General features: G+C 43.5%; 1 protein-coding gene across 2 annotated transcripts; it reads right to left on the minus strand.

Moving 5' to 3' along the window:
• Window positions 1-1,476: 1,476 nt before the first annotated feature.
• On the minus strand, window positions 1,477-22,023 carry C1QTNF4 (C1q and TNF related 4). Of its 2 annotated transcripts, none has more exons than XM_049825748.1 (2): window positions 21,960-22,023; window positions 1,477-3,000 (listed from the first exon to the last, which is right to left on the minus strand). In XM_049825748.1, the coding sequence occupies exon 2, from the start codon at window positions 2,993-2,995 to the stop codon at window positions 1,892-1,894; it is 1,104 nt and encodes a 367-aa protein (XP_049681705.1). In that variant the 5' UTR covers window positions 2,996-3,000; window positions 21,960-22,023; the 3' UTR covers window positions 1,477-1,891. The 2 variants fall into 2 exon arrangements, with proteins under 2 accessions (XP_049681705.1, XP_049681707.1); XM_049825750.1 differs by lacking the exon at window positions 21,960-22,023 and adding an exon at window positions 3,162-3,242.
• Between the last annotated feature and the right edge of the window lie 262 nt (window positions 22,024-22,285).

The following is a 22,285-nucleotide window of genomic DNA, read 5'->3' on the forward strand; positions in this document are numbered from 1 at the left end:
GAATAAGAAGCCTGGAAGCAAGATGCCACAAAGAATGATTTTAGAGGTCAGGTTAGGGCTATGACAGTAGAAGATAGATTTACAGAGTTCATAAAGCAGGTTGTTTGTTGCTTCCCAACCCCCCCCCCCCCCCCAAAGGATGTAGGAATTAAGATCAGCATTTTAATTGAAGTATAACTTCTAGTAAACTAGTGTCCCACCCAGCTTTCTTCTATTTTTATGATGTTTCTTTACATATGCCCTATCTCTACCTTTCATCCTTTTCCCAACTATGCCTCCAGTCTTTAATGTCTAGGATATGTATGGAGCGATGGAGGCAGGGAGTGGCTGCAGACAAGTCCAGTTCGAGCAGAGAATATCATCAAAAAGCTGAGCTAGGATGGCACTAGTGCATGAAAATATTGTCTTGCTGGAGAATATACAGTCTGAGCTATATGAACATCTGGATAAAGTTTGAAGGGGTTGGCTTGGTGACTCAGATGCAAATACACTATTTTGAATTCAGGATTTTGTTAGGATCAGTTTAAAAACATTGCATCTGTTGAGCAGATTATAAATTAAACTCAAGTGATGTCACAAAGTTTTGTGCATGCTCAAGATGATGCACTTTTGAAGTTTATGTATTTTGGGAGGCAAACCAGGGTTTCGCTCAACTGAAACAGCACCAATCGCACTACGATGAAACCTCCAGCCTCCTGCTTTCCTACCACCCACCTCGGTGGACCCCGCCATCAGTCCCAACTGCCCTGTAGGAACACAGAAGTGCCCTCGACAGCCACACCACTCTTTCTACAGCAGCACTACGGCTTGGCGGAACACAGGGTATAAGAAACCACTGGAACACAGATGTGGAAATTATCACTTACTGGTACCTTCGATCCTGTTTGCAGTACGTTACCAACACAGCATATGGCAGGTTAGCCATACCCTTGTATTCAAGGAGCTCATTTCTGGAGAATGTAATGCCCCTGCACTCCACACTGCCATTGCATGTCATGGTACTGCTCACAATTAACACATTATGAGCCTGCTTCTGATCCAAATATTAAGACATTTAAAAATACATTTTTTATTCTTCTTACTTACCTTGCTTCTCAGCTTTCAGAGGATGGTCCGTTCGTAGATTTGAGCCCTCATCCTTTACTACAAGGGCTAGAAGTCTACTTTTTTGTTTGTTTCTAAATGTATTATTTTCATTAAATGGAAGCTGAGATTCTCAAACACAGCTTCTTGACTTCATCAAAGTCAGATTAAGAAAAGCACCAAATATTGTGAAACTTGCAATAAAATCGTTAAGAGGTACCAACACTTCACACACACAAATGATAAAAAAGAGTGTACACAGACTGGCTCAGTAACACATACTGCAGCTCATATGATCACCATGCTTCTTTCTCTCCTGAGCTGGTACCTCAGCCAGTGACAGGCACACAAGTCTCACAAGTAACAACAAATTCCAATCTGAGAAAATTTTACATCTTTTTTATTTTTATTACATTCATTTTCATTACATTTATTCCCTCCCCAGAAATGCAAGGAAAGTCACCACATCCTTTGCTTTCTGCATGCTGGGGATCTGCAGTAACATTACTGTGGTGGCTCTCTGATCCTCAGCATCTCACTACACTGCCCAACCCCTGCCCCCAAACTACCTCATGCTTTATGCTTAAATCAAACACCAACACAGGACACACACATACAACCTGTAAAGACCTTTCTATGGATGAATGGCAGACACGGCAGTGGCCCTGCAGACAGGGCACAAGCGTGCAGCATAGGGAAAGCACTGGACACATGATAGCATGCTCAAAGTAGAGGATGATATTTGAAGAGGAGCTACACCCAAGTTCATGGCACCTTGGCTTTTCTTACACTCCTTTCACATCTGCACCTAATTATTTGACCCTTGGGGGGAGCTGGCACCTGGAAGCCGCTTTGGCTGAGCCTCTGAATAGATCAGGAAGCCGGTGAAGGTGATGTACTTGCCATGGTTGCTGTAGGCGCCATAGCCATCATGCTGATGGCTGTACAGCCAAACGGTGTCCCCGTACTGCAGAGGCAGCATGATACTCTGGCTCTGCATCTCCCGCCTCTTGGAGTGGTTATCATCATAGATCATGGCCTGCACCTCATTGTGGTTCTTCATAAGTTTCACTGACATAGTCTTAAAGGGCATTTTGCCAATGGTGAAGGAGAAATAGTATGCACCAGGTATACGGCATGAGAAGATGCCGGTGGAGGAATTGAAATCTTTTCCAATGTTCACAAACTCTGTGTCAAACGTGATCGGCTCATGCTGGGTTTGCTTGTCGTCTGTCCCCAGGAGACTTTGTGAGCGGGCAACAGAAAATGCAGAGCGAGGATCTTGTTCCCTGTTAGGTTGGTCAGATAAAACATATCGCTGTGAAGCTTCATTCTGCTCTCTGGGAAGTTGCTGAATAGTGTGATGGTGTGGCCCCAGCTCTTGAGAGCTAAGAGCATTCTGGAAGAAGGCAGAAGTGTCTGGATAGATTAGGTAGCCATTGAAAGTTGTATAGGGGCCCACATTGCTGTAAAGAGCATACTTGGGATCTCCATGTAAACGCAGCCAAACTGTGTCACCGTAGTCGAGCTGCAGCATGGCACTCTGGCTGGCTACCTTCCGTTCCTTGCGGTGATGTTCGTCATACACAATCACTTGCACTTCATTCTTGTTTCTCATCAGCATGACAGACAAATTTTTCTTTGGGTACTTCCCAACAGTGAAGGAGAAGTAGTAGGCTCCAGGGATCCGACAGCGGAACAGCCCAGTCTTGGGATCAAAGTCATTGCCAATGTTCACATACACTTTGTCAAAGGTAATGACCATCTCAGAGCTCCCTTCCATGCTGCTGGTTCTGGCCACAGAGAAAGCAGAGCGAAATTCAGTACTGGTGTCTGCTGGGAAGCCATCTGTAGGCAGAAGAATCATGCAGCAAAGGAAACCAAACAGGATCTGAACCTTCAGTGTCATCATTGTACCTGAAAGTAAAAAGAAGCATACTTTAGCTAGAATTCCATTAATTTCCAGCTCATTCTCCTGTTGAAACCCTGACCTGAATCTTGCTAAATAGACATGAAGGTCTATGTCCAAATATGGAGAAGTTTCCAGTGCATTCTCTGATCAGTGCGTGGGACCATACCTCAGTTCAGATCCCAGCATCATTTTGATATTTTCCTAGCAAGAGCTGGATCTTTTTTCCCTGTACTCGTAAAAAAAAAAAGAATCTTCTTTGAAAGCCAGGCTATCCTGCAGCTTGTCTGCAAAACACTGTGTTGCTCACAATGCAGAGGGATCTCAGAGCTTGCTGGGCCTTTGCCAGAGCTCCCTTTTGTAGTGCGTTTATTCATAAGACGAAGGATGAAACAAAGCCCTACACAGACCCTATATTATACAACTGAGATACAGCTGAAGGGCAGGGAGAAGAGGACATAGGCTCTAGAGGTTCCCATGCAGATGCCATTGCCTAGCACTGCAGTAGCTGTTTCACAGGGTGTGAAAGCTGGAAGCCAAGTAAGTTGGTAGACCCCATTACTCACCATGAATCTGTGAAGAGTGTAAAGAAACTAGAACAAGAGGAAATGTTTGGGGAAGGAAGGAAGACAATGGAGAAAATAAATGAAATGAAAAAAAGAGAAGGAAAACAAAAGATAAATAGAAGGCAAGTCTCCCAAAGCATAGGATCCCTGAGAGAGAACTGAAATACTGAAAACAGGGAAACAACTCCCTATCTGGATAATAGCCAGAGAGAAAAAACTTCTTTGACCCTTAAAAAAGAGGGATAAGTTAGGAGCTAATGGGATTTTCTGCTTCTAGTTTCTGTGATTTTTTTTTTTTTTTGGACTGAGGCCAAAAATCATCTATTAGCGCTTTCAGGCTGAAAACAAAACTGTCAGTCATTCCAGTGAGAAGCTTCTCTCTCTGTCACCTCTCTGTGCTTATTAAAATATCATTCAGGCTGGGAGGCAACTGCCTGGTTTGCAGTCTGCCCCATCTGTCACCCCAGAACTGGTGCCCTGCCAGCCTGCAAACAATGAATTCACAGACCAGCAGAACAGGAGCAAAACATGCTACTCATTGTGGGGAGAGGTGAAGATAAATCCTGCATTAAAAAGGATAAAGGGGTAAATATTTGAATCAACTGGGATGGCCTAGTAAGAGAAGTAAAGCAGATGAAACCCATGTATACTGTGAGGTGGCAATGGGATCCTCTTTTGGCAAGATGTGATATCTAGAATCACTCACCAACAGGAATTCAGCTTGACCTACAGTCCCTGCTCTTTCACACTTGAGAATAAAACCGAAATCTGAAATGCAGCTCTAATAGAAATGAACCCAAGAATGAATTAGATTCTCACTTAAGTACATGAAAGTGTCACACTAGCAAAGACAAAAAGAAATATCCAACCATGTCCTAATTTTACATTAGATGACTTCTCTCACAGACGTCTCAGCATTTTCCTCCATGCCTCTGAATTCAGAATGTTTTTCCTGACTTAGCCTGCTTCTCCTGAACACATCCATGGGACCCCATGGGCTGCAATGAAGGGTGTTGAGAGGGCTGACTGATGTCATGTTGAGGCCACCCTCTATCATCTTTGAAAGGTCATGGAGATCAAAGGAGGTCCCTGGTGACTAAAGAAAGGCAAATATTGCACCCATCTTCAGAAAGGACAAGTGAGACAACCTGAGGAACTACAGGCCAGTCAGCCAGTTAGCCCCTCACTTTGGTCCCCGGGAAAATTGTGGAGTGTTCTTTTTGGAACACATTTCTAGGGCAAAGAACTGACATTTAGCATGTGTTGATCAGCTGAGAGTAGATCATGTCTAACCAAACTGATTGCCTTCTTGTGAGAAGACACCAGTGGATGTCACTGACCTTTTAGCAAGGCTTTTCTACAGTCTCCCAGAACATTCCTTTATCCAGGTTGTGAAGTTACAATCTAGATAAGTGGACTACTAGAGAGGTGAAAAACTGGCTGAGTTGTCAGGCTCAAGGGCTAATGTTTAATATTTAATTTCAGATGTCCCCTTTAATATTTTTTACCAATGACCTGGAGAAGGAGACAGAATGCCCACTCATCAAGGTCAGAGATGACACCAAAACAGGGAGTTTGACAATATACTTGGAGTCACAGCTGCTATGCAGAGGGACCTAGACAGGCTTTCAGTAATGGACTGAAAGGAAATTCAGCAAGGATGAATGCAAATTCCTGTACCTGGGATGGACTAACTCTGCGTGTTGGTACAGGCTGGCGACTAACTGGCTGGGGAGCAGTGCTACTGAAAAGGATCTAGAAGTCCTGGAGAACAATAATTTTTACCTGAGTTAGTGCTGTGCTCTGCAAGTAATGAAGGCTAACAGCACGCTGGGGTGCATCAACAGAAAGTTGCCAGTAACGACAGGTGGTGATTATTCCCCTTTAGTTGCCACTTGCGTGATTCCAGAAGAGGGCAGCCAAGATGGCTGAGGTCTGGAGCACCTGCCCTATGAGGAGAGGCTGAGGAAACAGGGCTTGTTTAGCCTGGAGAAGAGAAAGTTTTGGGGGGATCTAGTAGTAGCCTTCCAGTACCTATGAAGAGGTTACTGAGATGACAGAGCCAGGTTCTTCACTGATGTTCATGGTGGGAGAATGAGAGACAATGGTCATAAAATCCAAAAGGGGAGGCTCAGACCACGTATAAGTGAAACAATTTCATGCTGAGGGCAATTAAGAATGGAACAGTTTGCCCAGAGAGATTTTGAGGTCTCTATCCTTGGAAGTTTTCAAGACCAGACTGGATTAAGCTGTGAGCAACCTGGTCTGCATTCACTGTTGGCCCTGCTTTCAGCAGGACGTCAGACTAGAGACCTCCTAAGTCATGATTCCTGATTCTGTAACTGATTCCCATAGCTGCTGCCTTCTCACAGTTGAAAATTCACTCCCTACTAACCCTAGTCGTGACAAGTACATGGAACTAACCAGCTAATGGCAGGCCTGACAGACAGACAATCTTTCATCCAGCAAATTAATTTAAGAAAGCATTTTCAATGGAACTGTTAAGCCATCACTAATTGCCATGCATCTGCTTCCATGCTGTCTTTATTTTTCCTCACTTTGCCATCTAGTTTGTGAGCTCCTCAGGGCAAAGACTCTCTCTTCCCATGTCTGTACAGCATTTGGCCATTGCTGCTGTTTAAACAATACTAATAGGCCCTAACATCCCACCAAGAACTAAATCCCAAACTCACACTGTGAGCTCAGCCTCTGGTTCAGCAGTATTATTTTTGCAGAGTGCAGAGTGCTACATCTAGCACGGCAGGCTCATTTCAGCTTCCATCTTAGAAAATCAAGCCCTAAAGGCAAACTTATAAGGGCTATTAGAAGTTTCTGATTCATACTCATCTATTGTTATTCCAGTGATCACCATGGTGTGGCTGCATGAAGAATCAGCATGACTGTGACATGGTGGCATGCTCTTGAGACAAGAAATGACAGGAAAGGATTTGGCATTTGGGTTTTTAGTCACAACAGGAGGTTGGTTCTAAAGCACTGCTTATGCTTTAGAGCTCTCTCAGTGTATCCAGGAGTCAGGGAATATACTGCAAGCACGTCACTGCCGGCCAAAAAAACCACAAAAAGACAAAACATTTTAAAAAACTCTGTAGTGAATCTGACCTTATGTTCCTTCAGATGACCACTATCCTTGTTTCTGTCCCAAAGCTAATTTCTCTGTAATAAGGTTACTTATTAAAGGTTGGATCACTCAGTTACAGTTGCAAAGACTCTGCTCGCTGCAGTGCCTTATTTATCAGCTCTTCCCAACAACTTACTGGCAAGTCATTTAAACAAGGCAGTTAATTATTCTGTGTTTCCATTAGCAAGTTGTTTCCTTGACAGCTCCCACTCACCACTTTCAGGACTATTTAGGTTCTTTATCTTTTTAAAATAATTTAGAAAGTATTTAATAACTGCCTCTCACATGAAACCAGTCTAAGAATAATACGCCAATCATTAGGAAGACTCGGCTAGCTAGAGGGCTGCCATAAACAGAGGCAACTCACAACAACTCTTGGACTTGAGTATCGGTGTAGTAAGTCTGAAAGATAAAGCTTCCAAAATGTTCTGTTGCTCCCCCAGCAAATGCTTCTGCTGCCCAAGTCTTTTACTGGGATAGCTTTCTTCCAGCAGAGAAGAGATAGCACCAGGGATGTGAGGCTGGCCATGGACACTGTGGTATCAGCCTTAAGTGCATGCCATGGCATAACTTTTAAAACTGCAGAGTGAGGTGAAAGACCCAAGCTAGAGGTGAAAAGTGGGTCTTCAGCTTGCGCCACACGTGTGTCATACATAGCAGCTGTGTTATTCTCCTTACATTTACATATGAATCAGGGCCCTTTGTCCCCACATTCCTTACTGTAGTAACACCACAGAAGTATGCAATGAAATTAAGTAGACCCAAGGGATAAACAAGGTATGCTACTGCCTTTACGCTAGGCAGTACCAGCAGGGACAGCAGCCCACAGGGAAGAAATCGAGAAACTAATTTTGGAACAGGAGGCACAAAACACATGATGGAGCTAAACGTTCTCAAAGGCACCGACATTAAATTAATGACCTGAAAAGAAGGGGCTAAAACGGTAGTGACTCACATAGCAGAACAGGAGTTGCAAATCTTTTTTGAAAAGAAAGAGAGATAATTCACCTTTTGCAGGACCCAGGAAACATTAATATCTTTGTGCTTGCTGGAGATGATTTTTCTGTCCTGGAACAGAATCAATCCACCAGTGGAAAGACAATTAGCTTTACTCTTCTACTGAAATCCATGGATTTACAAAAGGACTTTCAATAATAGAAAGGTCACCCCATTTCTAGACTTGCAGGCCAGATCTTCTTGTAAAACTCACAAGGGTTTTCTTTCTATTCCAAAATATTAATGAGCTAGATTCCCTAGTCCTACCTTAGGCAAGAGTCCTCTAATTTCAGTGGGAGTTTTACCCAGAAGATCACTGAAGAATGAGATATGAAACAAAAGTGAAGCAGCGCAGTTGGATTAACTGTTAGTAAAAGTTCTTAAAATCCTGTAAACCACAAGAGCAAAGCCCTGTTTTTCCTAGCTCTCATGCTAATATTTAAGGACAGCTGCAAATGTTTCAATTATCTGAATCAGTGAAAGCCTGCGTAATGAACAGCCTTCTTGGACTACAGTTAGCAAGATTTTTTCCCCAGATACCACATACTGTCTGTTCCACTCATCCGATACAGATTAAGACCATAAGATAATGATGCAAATGCATCACTTTTTCCAACATCAAGGAGAAATTTATTGTAGCAGATCCTCAAAAGCAAAATCTGTATAAGGAGTACTATGTGACAAAATCAGGGATTCACTTACGGCTTCGGCCTTTCTCTGCTTTTGATGAATGTGGTTTTTTGAACTCTGGAACAATCCTGAGAGGTAAAACATTTTCTGAAGCATTTAGGATGCTTTTTGGAAACTATACGCCACACTTTGGATGACAGAACTGTATGGCATTAGTATAGAAAGTACTTAATTTTAAATGTTTCCTTGAGTCAAGGGAGTCATTTAACATAATAAACGAGCTTCTGTATACTCAAAGATCTGTGGACAGACAAAAATTCTTTTGAAGTGTCTCAACTCCAGCCATACTCAGGAAAAGGAAATGGAGAGACTGTGTTTTGGCATAAGCCTCTAATGTTAGCCTGCACTTCAGAATATTAATTAAAGCTGCTATATTTCAATGGAAGCCCTATCAACTCTGTTTAAGATAAAATCATGTTGTATAAGGTGATGTCTATTCTCTGATCAAAATAGAAACATGATCGTTCTGACATTAAGGATTTTCTTGCTATAACAGCATTCAAGGAAATTTGTTACACACATTTGAAGTGCCAGGGTGATACACTGTGTCTTCTAGTTTTGGCTACTATATATATTTAAAAAAATATTCATTTAGACCGTCAAAGTGGTATTTTAGTAGAGAAGACAGCTGAATAAACTCTAGGTGGGAGCAAGGAGTTATTCTAACAGACTAATGCTTTAAAATGTAACAGAATTTTTTTTACATCCTTTTCTAAATGAACAAATTACACAAATCCAACCTTCCACCACATACACACTCCTCAAGCAAACAAGGCTAAAAACTGCAAAGCAAAGAAAAATATTCTAACACTGGTCAGGAGTGGAAGAGCAGCAAACATTGGTAGAATATTTGAGTTTAAACTGTAGTTCATAAAATGTGTTAATGCTATCTAGTTGTTCTGTACACACAGCCAAACAAACTGTTGACAAACTGTCATTGAAATTACACCAGCAGTAAGTAGTGAAAAAACCTAGCCATTGCTGGGAGTGAGTTCAGTGATAAATGGTTTCTGTGGAAGCATAGGCCAGGGAAGCCTGGAAACCACAGCTTGAGCAAGGCAGAAGTCTGTTGCTGTATAGTGTTTATTTAGCACTGCTACCTTTAGTCGTAAAACACCGAGACCATTTCAACAGTAGGAATCTTTGCATGGATCCAGTAACAGTTACAGTAATGCCAAATTTAAACCATCTTTTTTCCCACCCCCAAACCTAATTTCCTTTTTTAGCCTGGTTTATGTGTGCATTTCTTTCTCCTGGTGCGCACAAGAGATGCTGAGCCTGCAGCACAAGGCTTTGTTGAAGCATCCCATCTCTCCAGGAGGAACCGGATTGCTGCACCAGAAGGCAGATCACACTGGCATAAAGGATTAACAGAGACAGTCTGGCCTGGAATACCAGGAGGTATTTTGATAGGTAAAAGAAAGTAACTGACACTTTGGCAGCATATACCATAAAGATCTCAGTTAAGACAGAGAGAGAGGAAGGCCCCAAAACGCACCCTGGCCAGTGCAAAAGCTAGCTCTAAAGAGAGAGAAAGGCACAGAGACCTCAGAGAATGGAGTAGAGGGCAATTTTATTGTTCACGTGGCTGGGGTGGAAGCCATGTAGCGGCAGGCCTTTTTCACAGAAGTCCTGGTTTTTTTGCTTTGGCTATGGAATTAAAACCATATGAAGCACAGGGACACTGCCAGACAGACTGCCCCAGCAACAGACCTACTGGAGTGACAGACACCTTATGAGGAAGAATGCTGAGCACAAGCAGTACATTTCAGGCTATTCCAAAGGCAAATGGGAAATTATTATTTAAAAATGAATGAGAATTAGTTACAGGAATGATTTTATTTTAAAATTCTACCTGCCTTAAGATATTTAAACTGTGGTAGTCTGCAAAGAAGCTGGTAGCCTGCTGAACTGCACATTACTGGACTCCATAGAAGAGCTTTTAAAAGATGCTTATAGTCTAGAAGACATAGGATAGGGGACATGGGTAATAACAAGCAAATGTAGCATAAGATTTTACTTTTACTATGCAATTATATAGTCTGGAAAAAAACCCAACCAAACTCTGCAGGATTAAAGGTGCTAAAATGAAAGAGTCAGCAAATAAGAATTTCATTTCATCATTTGACCAGCTGGAATCAACAAGCAAGATCCAGTTAGCACCACAGCAGTGCTAAAGGAGAATGTGAAGACAAAGGTAATGGCTACACAGACCATGAGAGGCTCTCTTAAGAAACAATGAGGGAGAAAGTTTAGAAGTGTTTGCAGGAGACATTTCTGAGATGGAGACAAATACTGGGTACCTAAGGAAGATGCAGATGGGTTCAGCATCACAGACTACTCTTGTAATTTTTCTCTTTTAGTAAGAGTTTGGGCAGGAAAAAGATGAATGTTTTTCCCAAGAATTAATGAAGCATGGGGACTTTAAAGGGTTGATAAAGAATGAAAAGGCTGTTTAGACAGCTCCACTGAACACAAGCTTGTTCTTAGGTTTTCCTGAAGTGGTGGTGTAGCTCACATCCTTCAGGACTTTTTTTTTTTTTTTAAAACATCTCTTTTATAATCCATAGGGTAAACTGAGCCGTGAGTGACAAAGTGGAAACACTAGCTAGGCAGAATGACACTAGAATCAGTACTCTGGAATTAGCTCAGATTCTAACCTTTTATTCTTCCTGTCTTATTGTTACATACCATGGCTCAGTTTTTCTACTTCACTTCCTTCCAGTGAAGGAAAGTTTAGCTCTTGGGATAATCCCCACTCCTCCTGTTAACAAATGGAAGTCTAGCAACAGTTCAGAGATTATAGGTAGGTATTTACAGTATTTACTATAGGTAGGTATCTACAGTATTTACTACAGGTAGGTATCTACAGTATAGGTAGTTATTGTCTGATTTTTTTAAACCCCACTTTCCTCTATGCATCCAAGCAGCAGTTTCCTTCAATGCAGCTGAATGAATATTTTTATTCTTCAACCACGTAGACCAGGTTCCTGTGCTGTTCTCAGAGTTGATGCCCTATTTGTCAATTTTCTTTCAGTCCTTGGTTGTAACTAATACTTACAGACATTAAAGGATATTTCATCTGGATGAGAGTAAGTGTTCCAGTTAAACACTGGTTATACTGGCTTTCCTTCCTGTTCCACACTGCCACTTTCATTCACATGCCCAGTCATCCAGCAAACCTGTCAGGTACAGCACCATCAGTTGGGAAAAATCTTGCAGTGATCCTTTTATGTTCTCCTCTCATCCCCTCATTAAGAATGAAACTAACTGTAGGTTTATTTGTCCAGGAACTAATAGGAACCTGTGGAAGCTGACACCCAAGAAGGTGCACTACATAGGACTGTCTATACATTACAGGAATCACAACTTTTGTGTTATACCTTCCTGTTGAAGACTGAGATTGCGGAGATATTACAAGAGTTATTGGAATGTGTGGTGTACTCTCAAGGTTTGTTCATTATCGTCTCGGTAGTGGTTTTATGTCCTCAATTTCCTTTCTGTGAGTCTGCACTCCTGCACTTTGTATCAGCCACTATATGATTTTAATTTAACAGCTATGTAAGGTCCTAATCAAAAAAAGGACCAAGTTTTAGATTTTCTTGTCTGTTTTCTTCTTTAGCTGCATAGCCACACCTTCTCTTTCTCTCTTTCACTTGAGTGGGCACATAATTCTCATTTTTCCTGGAACTCTGTGCCTGCAGTTGTGGCTTCTGACCCATTCCCCCACTCACTGGAATGCTGCCCTCCGGTCATTGCTCTAAGACCTGCCACATCACCCACCTGGGTAAAAGCTAAAGGGAATGTGTTGCTTCTTTCTAGTTGATCATCAAATCACAAGTTAGGATGAGCCTGTGGAGTCCAGCAGTCATCCCCTAAGGGAATTAATGGATAGCTGAGTGCCAGCTGGGGTTACATGCAATGACAACAAAAAGCGTCTTTGTTCCGTAGTTGTTTTGGGTTTGTTTGGTGGGGTTTTTGTAGCAGGGGAGGGGCTGCAGGGGTGGCTTCTGTGAGAAGCTGCTAGAAGCTTCCCCAGCTCCAAGCTGGACATGCCACTGGCCAAGGCTGACCCAGTCAGCTGTGGTGGTAGCGCATGTGGGAGAACATATTTAAGAAGGGAAAACCTGCAGCGGAGAGGGCAGTGGGATGTGAGAGAAACCCCTGTGCAGACACCAAGGTCGGTGAGGAAGGATGGGGAGAAGGGGATGCCCCTGCAGCCCGTGGTGAGGCGGCAGGCTGTCCCCCACCCCACAGCCCATGGAGGGGAGCGGGGGAGCAGGTGCCCACCTGCAGCCCGGGGAGAGAGGAGCCCACGCTGGAGCAGGGGGATGGATGCCCCCCAAGATGGCCAGGACTCCCTGGGAAAGCCCGTGCAGGGGCAGTCTGTGACTGAAGGACTGTGGCCTCCAGAAATGACCCACGCTGGAGCAGCTTGTGAAGGACTGCAGCCCGTGGAAAGGGCTTACATTGGAGAAGTCGGTGAAGAACTCTCTCCCGTGGGAGGGACCCCACGCTGGAGCAGGGGAAGAGTGAGGAGTCCTGCCCCAAGGAGGAAGGAGCGGCAGAGAAAATGTGTGATGAACTGATTGTAACCCCCATTCTCAGTCCCCTTGTGCTACTGGTGGGGAGAAGGCAGAGAAAATCAGGAGTGAAGTTGAGGCTGGGAAGGAGGGAGGGGTGGGGGGAAGGTGTTCTAAGGTTTGGTTTTACTTCTCAGTATCTTTGTTTTGATTTGATTGGTAGTAAATTAAATTAATTTTGTTTTTTCCCCTAAGCTGAGTCTATTTGTCTCGACCCATGAGCTTTTCTTTATATTTTCTCGTCCCCATCCCACCCAGGTGGGAGGAGCGTGCAAGTGGCCTCATGGTGCTTTGCTGCTGGCTGGGCTTAAACCACAACACTAGTCAAGTCTGAGTTCACTGACTGCTAAGAGCTGATACAGCAATGCAACCAAAGATGTTCACAAGTTGGGTAACTCTGGTTCCCCCCTCTTGACTACCTGCAGTTAGCAGAAAACTTTTAGGAAGGAATAATTTCCCTTTGCTTGGTAGATCAACTTGTAACACTATGTTTCATCAATGGAAACATAATTGCTTTGGTCTTTTTAACCACCAAAGGCTGTCCTGTAACATACTTTGAGAAAATATCCCATGCTATTGAGTGGTATTTTCTGAGAGTAGGCTTTGCAAATCCATCTGAAAGAAACTCTACCTGTACTGGGGCATTTACCTACAGGAATGCTGCTTTCCCTGGGAGTTTTTTTTCTTGTCTTGACAGGTTAAGGCAGGAAAGCATGCTGTCTTTTAACATCTGCCATCACACTCAGCCAAAAAAATCACATTCATTTCTTTTCATGCCCTGCTGCTTTATTACTGTGAAGATACTCAGAGGACACTGTGAATTGCACTGCAGTGCTGCTCTTCACTGCCAACATGCTGCAACATCTCAATTTGGAAATTCACTGAGCTCTAGTTTAGTGAAGAAGGTGATAAAAGGCATTAAGATCTGTGTATCTTCCACCTCTGCTCTGGCATCTTCCTTTCTGCTCCTCCTCCTGCTGGGTCAGGACACAGGTCTGGAGCCGGAGAACTGAGAAGAAACAAGCATCATGTGCTCAGAACCAAAACAGAGGCCAGTATTACTCCAGAACGAAAACTCTGCTCTGTCAAACTCTGTTTGGGGAAAGGGAACTGTCAGTCAAAGTCCACATATGCTAATGAGTCTTTTTTCTGGTCCTGTTCTCTAATTGTCTGACATGACAATCCTGATGCTTTCATAGCCAGTGAATTGGTAGACAGATCAAGAAACAAACATTTAAAGAATAATCATTGCTTGTGACTACCCCTATTTTTGTCACCAGACAGTCTTTTGAGACCCAGACTTCCCCTAGTTGATACAGAAGTTCTTGATTAACAATGAAATTTTGCAATACACATAGTGCTCTTCAATATCAGTTGCTTTTCATGAATCAGGTTTATCAAATTCTTGGCCCAGTAGCAGTCTTTCTTTTATGTCTACAGATTAAAAGTTAAAAGCAAGTTAAAAGTAGCAAAGCAAGTTAGCAAAGTTAGTCATTGTCATGTTTGTTAATACTGACCCTTCACAATCAGCAATGTGCAGTTCCCCATTTCCAGTGCTTTTTCCTGCCAAATCCCTTGTAATGAGACCTCTCCGAGGAATGCCTGTAGACAGCTGGAACCTGGGCCCTTTCAATTTTTTAACCATTTTACTAACAACTATTACTCAGAAGGCTATAGGTGGTGCAAATGAGACATCCCAAGGCTGTGAATTGATAGCTGATACCTTCAGGAAAACCCCAGTTTCTGCTTCTACTTTTTAAATTCTATTTTGGTCCAGGGATTTAATCAGCTTGTCAACTTCTTCAACAGTGAGCTATGAAGTTCCCCCGTTAAATCCTGTACAAGTCAAGCTTTCACAGTTGTGCTTTTGTACTTGGATTTTTCTGTGACAATCTGACACAGAGGTACTGCTGCCCACAAGGCAGAGTCTACTGCCCTGGCTGGAGGGACAGTGAGAAGCATTTGCTGAACAATCTCCTCAATACACACATAGTTTTACAAAGTTTTCCCATATCTGCTTTCTGGCTTTATATTGTTTCCAGTATTTAAAAACTGCCAGTCCGCTCGTAATGGCAGTAGAAATGCTTGTGTGACTATTTCTGTAAAGCTCCATCTGCACTGGGAAGCTGCTGGTAAAAGGCTTTGGCATTACCATCAAAAAGCGCTGCTGGACACTGCTGTTCACTCATCAGTTCCTCATTCACAGTGAGAAAGTGCTCAGAGCCTGTCAAGTGTTCTCAGATTCCAGGCTCATCTGTGTGACCAGCCAGTTTCCTCCTAGGCAAAATTGTCTTTGACAGCTTGAAACTGCTACCTCTGATTTTTGCTTATAGGAAAGGAATTTTGCTAAAATACTGAAATAATGACTGCAGCAACCCACTGGCAGGTTTTATGTAACTTTTAGATGCTAACTGGACATAATATAAAAGAAAAAAAAGAATTAACATGAAGGATATGGCTGCTCTGAACACTGTTATGCAGATGCTTTATTTAAAGCAGGCTTGGATATCATTACATTGCATTAAATACACAGCTCATACTGACAGAAGTGCCATTTGCAATAGCCTACACAATTTCCTCACAACCACACTGAGAAATTTCAGCCATGCACCCTAAACCCAAATGTTCACATTCAGTTCATATTTCAAGCCAGTTTTCCCTCTACTCAAATTCTTTCAGCCCCCTACCTTCCTTCTAGCTACTTCTGTCTAACACCTTTCCTTTTCAAGACAATTATCAACAGCTTCCAACAGACTACCATCTGCAGAACTCCCTCCAGCATGTTCAGCAGTTTTCTGCCCAGTCTGTCTCGGATTTCCTCCCAAGTTTCCTACAGAACAACCCCTTCCACCTTGTTGCCTTCTCCTACTAGTACAAAGGAGATTTTTTGCATCAGCTACCCTTTGCTTTATCCCCTTCCAGAACCACCTTATTCCAAAGGTGAACCTCCTTTAGCATCAGGTCACAGTAAGCCTTCTTTTGGATAACCTTTCTGCTTCCCAAATAAAGACTTGGTTTCATATACTCATATAAGAAGTAAAGAAAGCAAAGGGAAGGATGGGAGAAGGAGCAATGAAATAAACTCAGGCAAAGCAATACAAGCTAATGTGAAACACTGGTGAGTCCTTGGGTGGAAGGGATGTGAATTTACTTGGAAATATCTGGGGCATCAAGTGAACTGGCTTTCTAAGCAAATCATTATTTTTCCCAAAGTGTTCAAGCAGCAATGGAAGATGGGGGTGGGGGGGAAAGCATTCAGAGCTTATATAGTTTCACATCTCCCAGAGTAAATAAAAATATGAGGATTTCCATTAATTTATGGATAATTCCAGTGTAAGAGTGTTTAAATGACACCAGATTATAATGCTAATATGCTACAGTTCACTGAGCAACAGCACCATGAAAACAGCCTTCTAAAAAGCACAGCCTAATTCTTCATTTTCTCCTTGTTTTGTTCATTCAACACAGATTCTTTCCAGCAGTTGCTTTGCAGACTTTCAGTTCCAGAGAGTACCTGTTTTCATAGAAAAAAATTCCCTATTGCCTGGTTGGTATAAAAACCACTCCACTCCTCTTAGTATGTCTTTAACTTCTCCAAGAGCTTTTCTTTTTGTCTGAGTGGAAAGATCTAAAGCTTGTGGAGAGAGAAAAATCCTTCTCCCTTTAGAGAATTAAAAAAATCTTTGGTTGGACTCAAAACATTTTCTATTTAGGATCTTATGTGCAGCTCTCCACTGCAGCATCCAAAAGAGTCGATCATTGCTCTCTTATTTCTTTCTACCTGTCTCCTCACAGAGATCTAGCATTTTTTCACCATGCACAGGGGACTGTCTGTTCCATTTATATTAAACAATATATGTTAAACCGTGAATACTAGAGGACCTAGATTTTCTCTCCCTGGAGAAAGGCCTAAAGACATCAATTGTAGAATGATGCTTTATTTTATTCCTATTCTGAATTCCATTATTTTATTTCATTTTATCTCTAAAATAGCATTTTTGGACTACGATCTTTCATTCAAGGAGTAAAATACTAGAAGAGTTTGTATTTTCAGTTCGGATGATTTTGCTAACTGCTAATCCTCATTCATTTTGCTTCTTCTGTATCATTCTTTTCAGCATTCATAAACTCAGTCAAGCATCTGCTCCAGAGAAATCAGAATGTCCCGTTCCCTATGTCTTCTTCAAAAAGAGAGACCTCTTTTAACCAGCTTCTAGTAAGCTCTTACTTTTCTTCCAGGCTCTTTTCAGGAAGAGCTGCACTGTGTTCTTGGTGCTGTGCTACCCCTGAATATCAGATAAACATCAGAACAGGGCCCACAGACAGCTTTTATTTCATATACATGAAATGAGCATGTTGTCTTCATAAAATGATAGAAGAATGGTCTAGAAGAGAAGTTAAGATGTCAGATGGCCCAAGGTGCTTTCCCATGATAGGATCACTAGCCTAATTTCATTCTTCACAGACACTAGCCTAATTTCATTCTTCACAGATAATTGTCTAACTTGTTCTTAAAATGATGGAGTCTTCACAACCTCCCCAGACCAAATATTCAACAGTTTTTATTATCCCAGGTCCTAGAAAATTATTCCTGCAGTCTAAAATAATCTTTCTTTCTGCTACTTCTTGCTTTCTGCTCCATCCACCATGAGCCCAAAGAAAAGATCATTCCCTCCTCTATTTTGTATCTGAAGACTGTAATATTCCCCTGCCAGCTTTCTGGTCTTTGGGCTAAATAATTTCATTTATTTCAAATCATCTTGCAGATCACGTTTTTCTGACCTGTGATGAGTCCTGCTGCCCTTCTCTGGACTCTCTCTGACTGAATCGCACCTGTCTCAAAGTGTAATAACCAAAACTTCACACAGCTTCCAAGCTGAGACTTCAGCAATGCTGAAGAGAGCAGGAGGATTGCTTCACATGTCTTCCAGGCTATATGTCTTTTATATATGCTAGCAAGATGTTTGCCTCCATTTGCAACAGCATGACGTTGACTCATGTTCAGCTTGTGATCTATCATAACACTCAGATTCTTTTCTGCAGAGTTGCAACCTAGTCATTTACTTCTCTCTTGTGCTTATACAGTTGATTTATTCCTGCCTTATTGTAGTACCGTGCATTTATCCCTACTGAATTTCATCCAGTTCTTTTCCTAGCAGTTCTTCCAGTTTCTTGGAATAATTTTGAATCCTGATCTTTTCCTCCAGCATATTTCAAGTCTCACAGTTTTATGTCCCTCTCTTTATATTACCCACTCTTTATATTATGACCCAGGTCATCTAAGAAAACACTGAACAAAACCAGATCCAGGACACACCAACACAGCTATCATATCAGTTTTAAGCAGCTTGTGGCCTCTCTGAAGGACTGGCACAGACTAAAAGCACACAGATTATGAGCTCTGAATCATCTGATATTATTTAAAGAAGACCTTCCTGTTCAGAAAATCATGTTTACCCAGTTTATAGCCTCCTTCAGCTGCTATGCACTATGCCTCACCAAAGCAAATATTTAAATTAATGTGCAACCGCAGTCAAGAATCTCAACTTTTACTTAAAAAAAACCAAATTAAATCTCTCATTCTTATGCCACAAATATCTTTTAATATGTAAAATGAACAAAAGCCAGTTCTGTTAGAACCTGCCGGAATACTGAAACCATGAATGGGAAAGATGTGACCAGCTCTCTTCATAGACTTGGGGATATATTAGACATGTTGTAATTTTTTACATTCACTGTAGTTAGCCCAGCAGTACACAGTGGAAGGGATGCACGGAGGCAGCTAGTTAATTTCAACGGACTAAACATGCATCTGCCCTTGACCAAAGGACTGCAGGTTCCTTTCCTCAGAGCTCAAATGCCGGCTGTGGTGGTCACAAGCAGGCACATAACAGATAGTAAGCCGTTGTGTACAGAGTAAAAGAAATAAAGCTGATCTGGTATTCCTCCTGACAACAGTGGCTTGACTTTCTCATCTGGCTCTGGCTCTCATTCCAGTAACCACTACCATAGTGTCCCCAGATTCCTTAACCCAATATGGATGGTTTTCCTGGCAGTGTGGCTGAGGCCCTGGCACAGCAGAAAACATGCATGGGATGAATTAGCCAGCTGGAGGGTGAAGAGGGAGAACTAGGACATTATGAATTTGTACTGTTTCCCAGTGGGGCCCTAGTAATCAATTATTAGCCTCTGGAGTAGCCACTTACTGCTTGCTCTGTGATCATCTCCTGATTCTGGCTGTGTTACCTCTGCTGGAAACTTCAGACCTTTGATTAGATACAGCAGGAAATCCTCCTTTGTTCTCTAACCTGTCTGGAGGAAGTATGCAACTACAGAGAGGCTTTACAGGGACAAGAAAGCACTCAGAGGTAGACAAGGGATTGACAAGAGAGCCAGCAGCACAGCAGCTGTGTATTACTGGCTTATCTCATTTGGGCATCAGGCAAATTTCCATTCTGGTGATAGGGGCAAAGGAAAAGGTAAAGGAAAGCTGAAAGGAAAAATGAAGTCCTGACTTTACTGCAGCTTGGATCTGCTGGGCAATGGGATCTACACTAAATTTCTGGGTGTCAATCAAGAAGTAAGAGCTGAAGCTTTTAATCTCTACTGGGTGAAAATTGGAGTCAGTCTTTCAAATACTTTCTGATGAACTATCAAATTGCCAAGCCTTAATATGTCTTCCAAGATAGAACAAAGATCCTCGTGCCTACAGACTAGTCAGTAAGCTGTAATTCTAAGGCAAGTGGAACATCATTTTCCTTAACTGTGCACCTTGGTGTAGAACGTACACTTCATATGTCGGGTGTTTAAAAGGATGGGTGAATGGAAGAGTTTGGGAGTAAAACCCATCAGATCCTGACATCTGACCTCAGATGCTGATAACAAAACCCTAGACTTCAGCATTTTTAAGACTCTAGCAATTTTAAGCCCTATTTTTTCTCTGTTCTCATGCCTTAGAGTCAATGTAGAGATGAGCATCTCTTGGAGAGAGACGTTTCTCAGCTGAGAATATTATATTCTCAGAGGTACTCTCCATCTTGGAAATCTACGATCACTAGCAGATTAGTTCATTTCAATGTTCTCGGCCTATAACTAACCATAAGAATGTGGAAATTTTGGCTGAATGGCAGTGATCACTTGGAGGCTCACTGTATGCTCACTTTCCACAAGCACTGGCCTCTTTTTGTTTTGGTCTTTGTATTATCAGGTGCTACGCACAGAAGGTTCAAACTATATTGGCTTTTCACACCTTAGACATACAGTATTTCTCTGCGTGCCTGTGTTCATCTAGATTACTGTTTGATACAAGAGTGAGTATTCCAAGAACTGGCGATCAACAGTTGGCGTTGCCGCTGTTTGGAAATATGTCTATTATTAAAATGGAGAATATAAAAGCTATCATACACCTACTTGACTACAGGTGACAGTTTAGTTATCCTGTATTTCCATAAGTACAGCTGCTGCCATTGTGGGTCTACCCAGCCTCCTGTATTTGGAAAATATGAATAGTTCTCAGTTTATCAACGAGCACTCTCTGGAGAGCCCAGCACAATGGACAGATGATCACACCAGTAAAACATAAATAACAACAAATGGGATTCCAAGTTTTGCCACCAAATCTCTGGTTCCAATGTATTTCATTTCTGCATCTGTTTCTTCATCTACAGAACAGCAAATGTCTACCACACTGACAAATTATCGGATTTAAATCAATTCCATGTTGAAGCCATAGGTTCTCCATTATGGAGACCAAATGTACTTCGAAGGTATTGCTTCTTCCAGATGGAAAATATGAAACTCATTTGTAGAGCCTAGTCCACTAACCATTCAGTACTCTGAATTGCAGCTTTTTAGAGGGGAACAGGATGAATGTAGAGGGTAATGCTGCCCTACTGGGAATCCTCATTCTTCTTTGACATACCTTTTACTGCCATAAATTAACCCTTAAGAATGGCTAGACAAGCAAACAGCTGCCATATGCCTAGATAGGATTACAGCCTCATTGGCAAAGTATTTCAAAGTCTTGTTACACATCATGTCCCTGGAGAAGAGAAACTGCAGAAGGTTGCAATAGCACCAGAATGAATAATTGAAGCATGGCTCATTCAGTATGTGCATAAACTGAAGGGTCACAGTGCTGCCTTCTAGTCAGCCGGCAGTGCAGAACCTCACCGAGTGTCTGACAGAAACATCGTCTGGAGATGCTGACCCACTTCCCTGGGAGCTTTTGGGGAGTGGGTTGAGGAGATGACTGTAGGATTGCCAAGTACACAGAGAAGGATTAAGCTAGATAATCTGACAGAAAACTCTACGTTACAGAATCAGTCGCAATGCTACTCTCAGGAGAACCCTTGGGACTCGGTTCTCCCAGGAAACTACAGTAGAGATCCATGCAAGATTAATGCTATTTCCCACCTGGGAAACCGCCCCTGTGGGAATCTTTCCGGATGCCCTTCCCCACGGCCGGCCCCTGGGACGTTCTCCAACCTCGGCTCGGTGCTTAAGCGAGGCCAAAATTTCAGACCCTTTCCCACATAAACCCTAGCCCTTTAATATTGGAAATAAAAGGGACGAGGGAAGGTAGCTCAGGCGTTTCCCGCTATTGTCCAGCTCCTCAGTGGGAACGGAGAAGGAGCGCAGCCCTCCCGGGCGACCGTCCGCGCCCTCCCCGCCGCCCCCGAGGGCCACGGGCTGAGGGACCGCAGCGTGTCCCACCCTCCCGCCTTCTCAAGCACCGCGGGCCGCCTCCGTGAGAGCCCCGACGACCCTTTCTGCCGCCGCCCGGGGCACCAGCTCCGTCCGGACGGCCTCTCCACAGGCGCCGCCGCCGGCGACAGGCCCGCCCCTCTCCCCCCCACTCCCGCCTCATCGCCCCTGTCCGGCCGGGGAACCGCGATCTTCATCCCCGGCCCTTCAGGTACAGCCCAGCCCTGCCAACAAGCCGCTCTCCCCCCCCCCCCCCCCCCCCAGCCCCCCGCCCCGCGGCACGGTACCTGCTGCCGCCCCTCCGCGGCGGCGGTTGGCGACCGTTAGCGGCCGTTGGCGGCGCGCGGGGCTGTGGGGCTGACTGCGCACTGACAGCTCCGGAGCCGCGGCGGCGGCGGCGGCGGCGGCGGCGGCGGGGGCCGGGGCTGAGGAAGGGGGGCTCGGGCACCCGGGGCTCCGGCGCCGAATCAGTGACGGGAGGAGGGCCCGAGGGCGGGCGGGAGAGGGGAAGAAGAGGGGGGGCGGCGGGGTGAAGGGGCTCGGAGCCCCCCCCTCACAGCCGGCGGCAGCTCGGCCTCCGGGAGGCGACGACGCCCGCGGGATCTGCAGGGGG

The sequence above is a fragment of the Accipiter gentilis genome, chromosome 22, assembly GCF_929443795.1.
Source record: "Accipiter gentilis chromosome 22, bAccGen1.1, whole genome shotgun sequence".
Taxonomy (NCBI): domain Eukaryota; kingdom Metazoa; phylum Chordata; class Aves; order Accipitriformes; family Accipitridae; genus Astur; species Astur gentilis.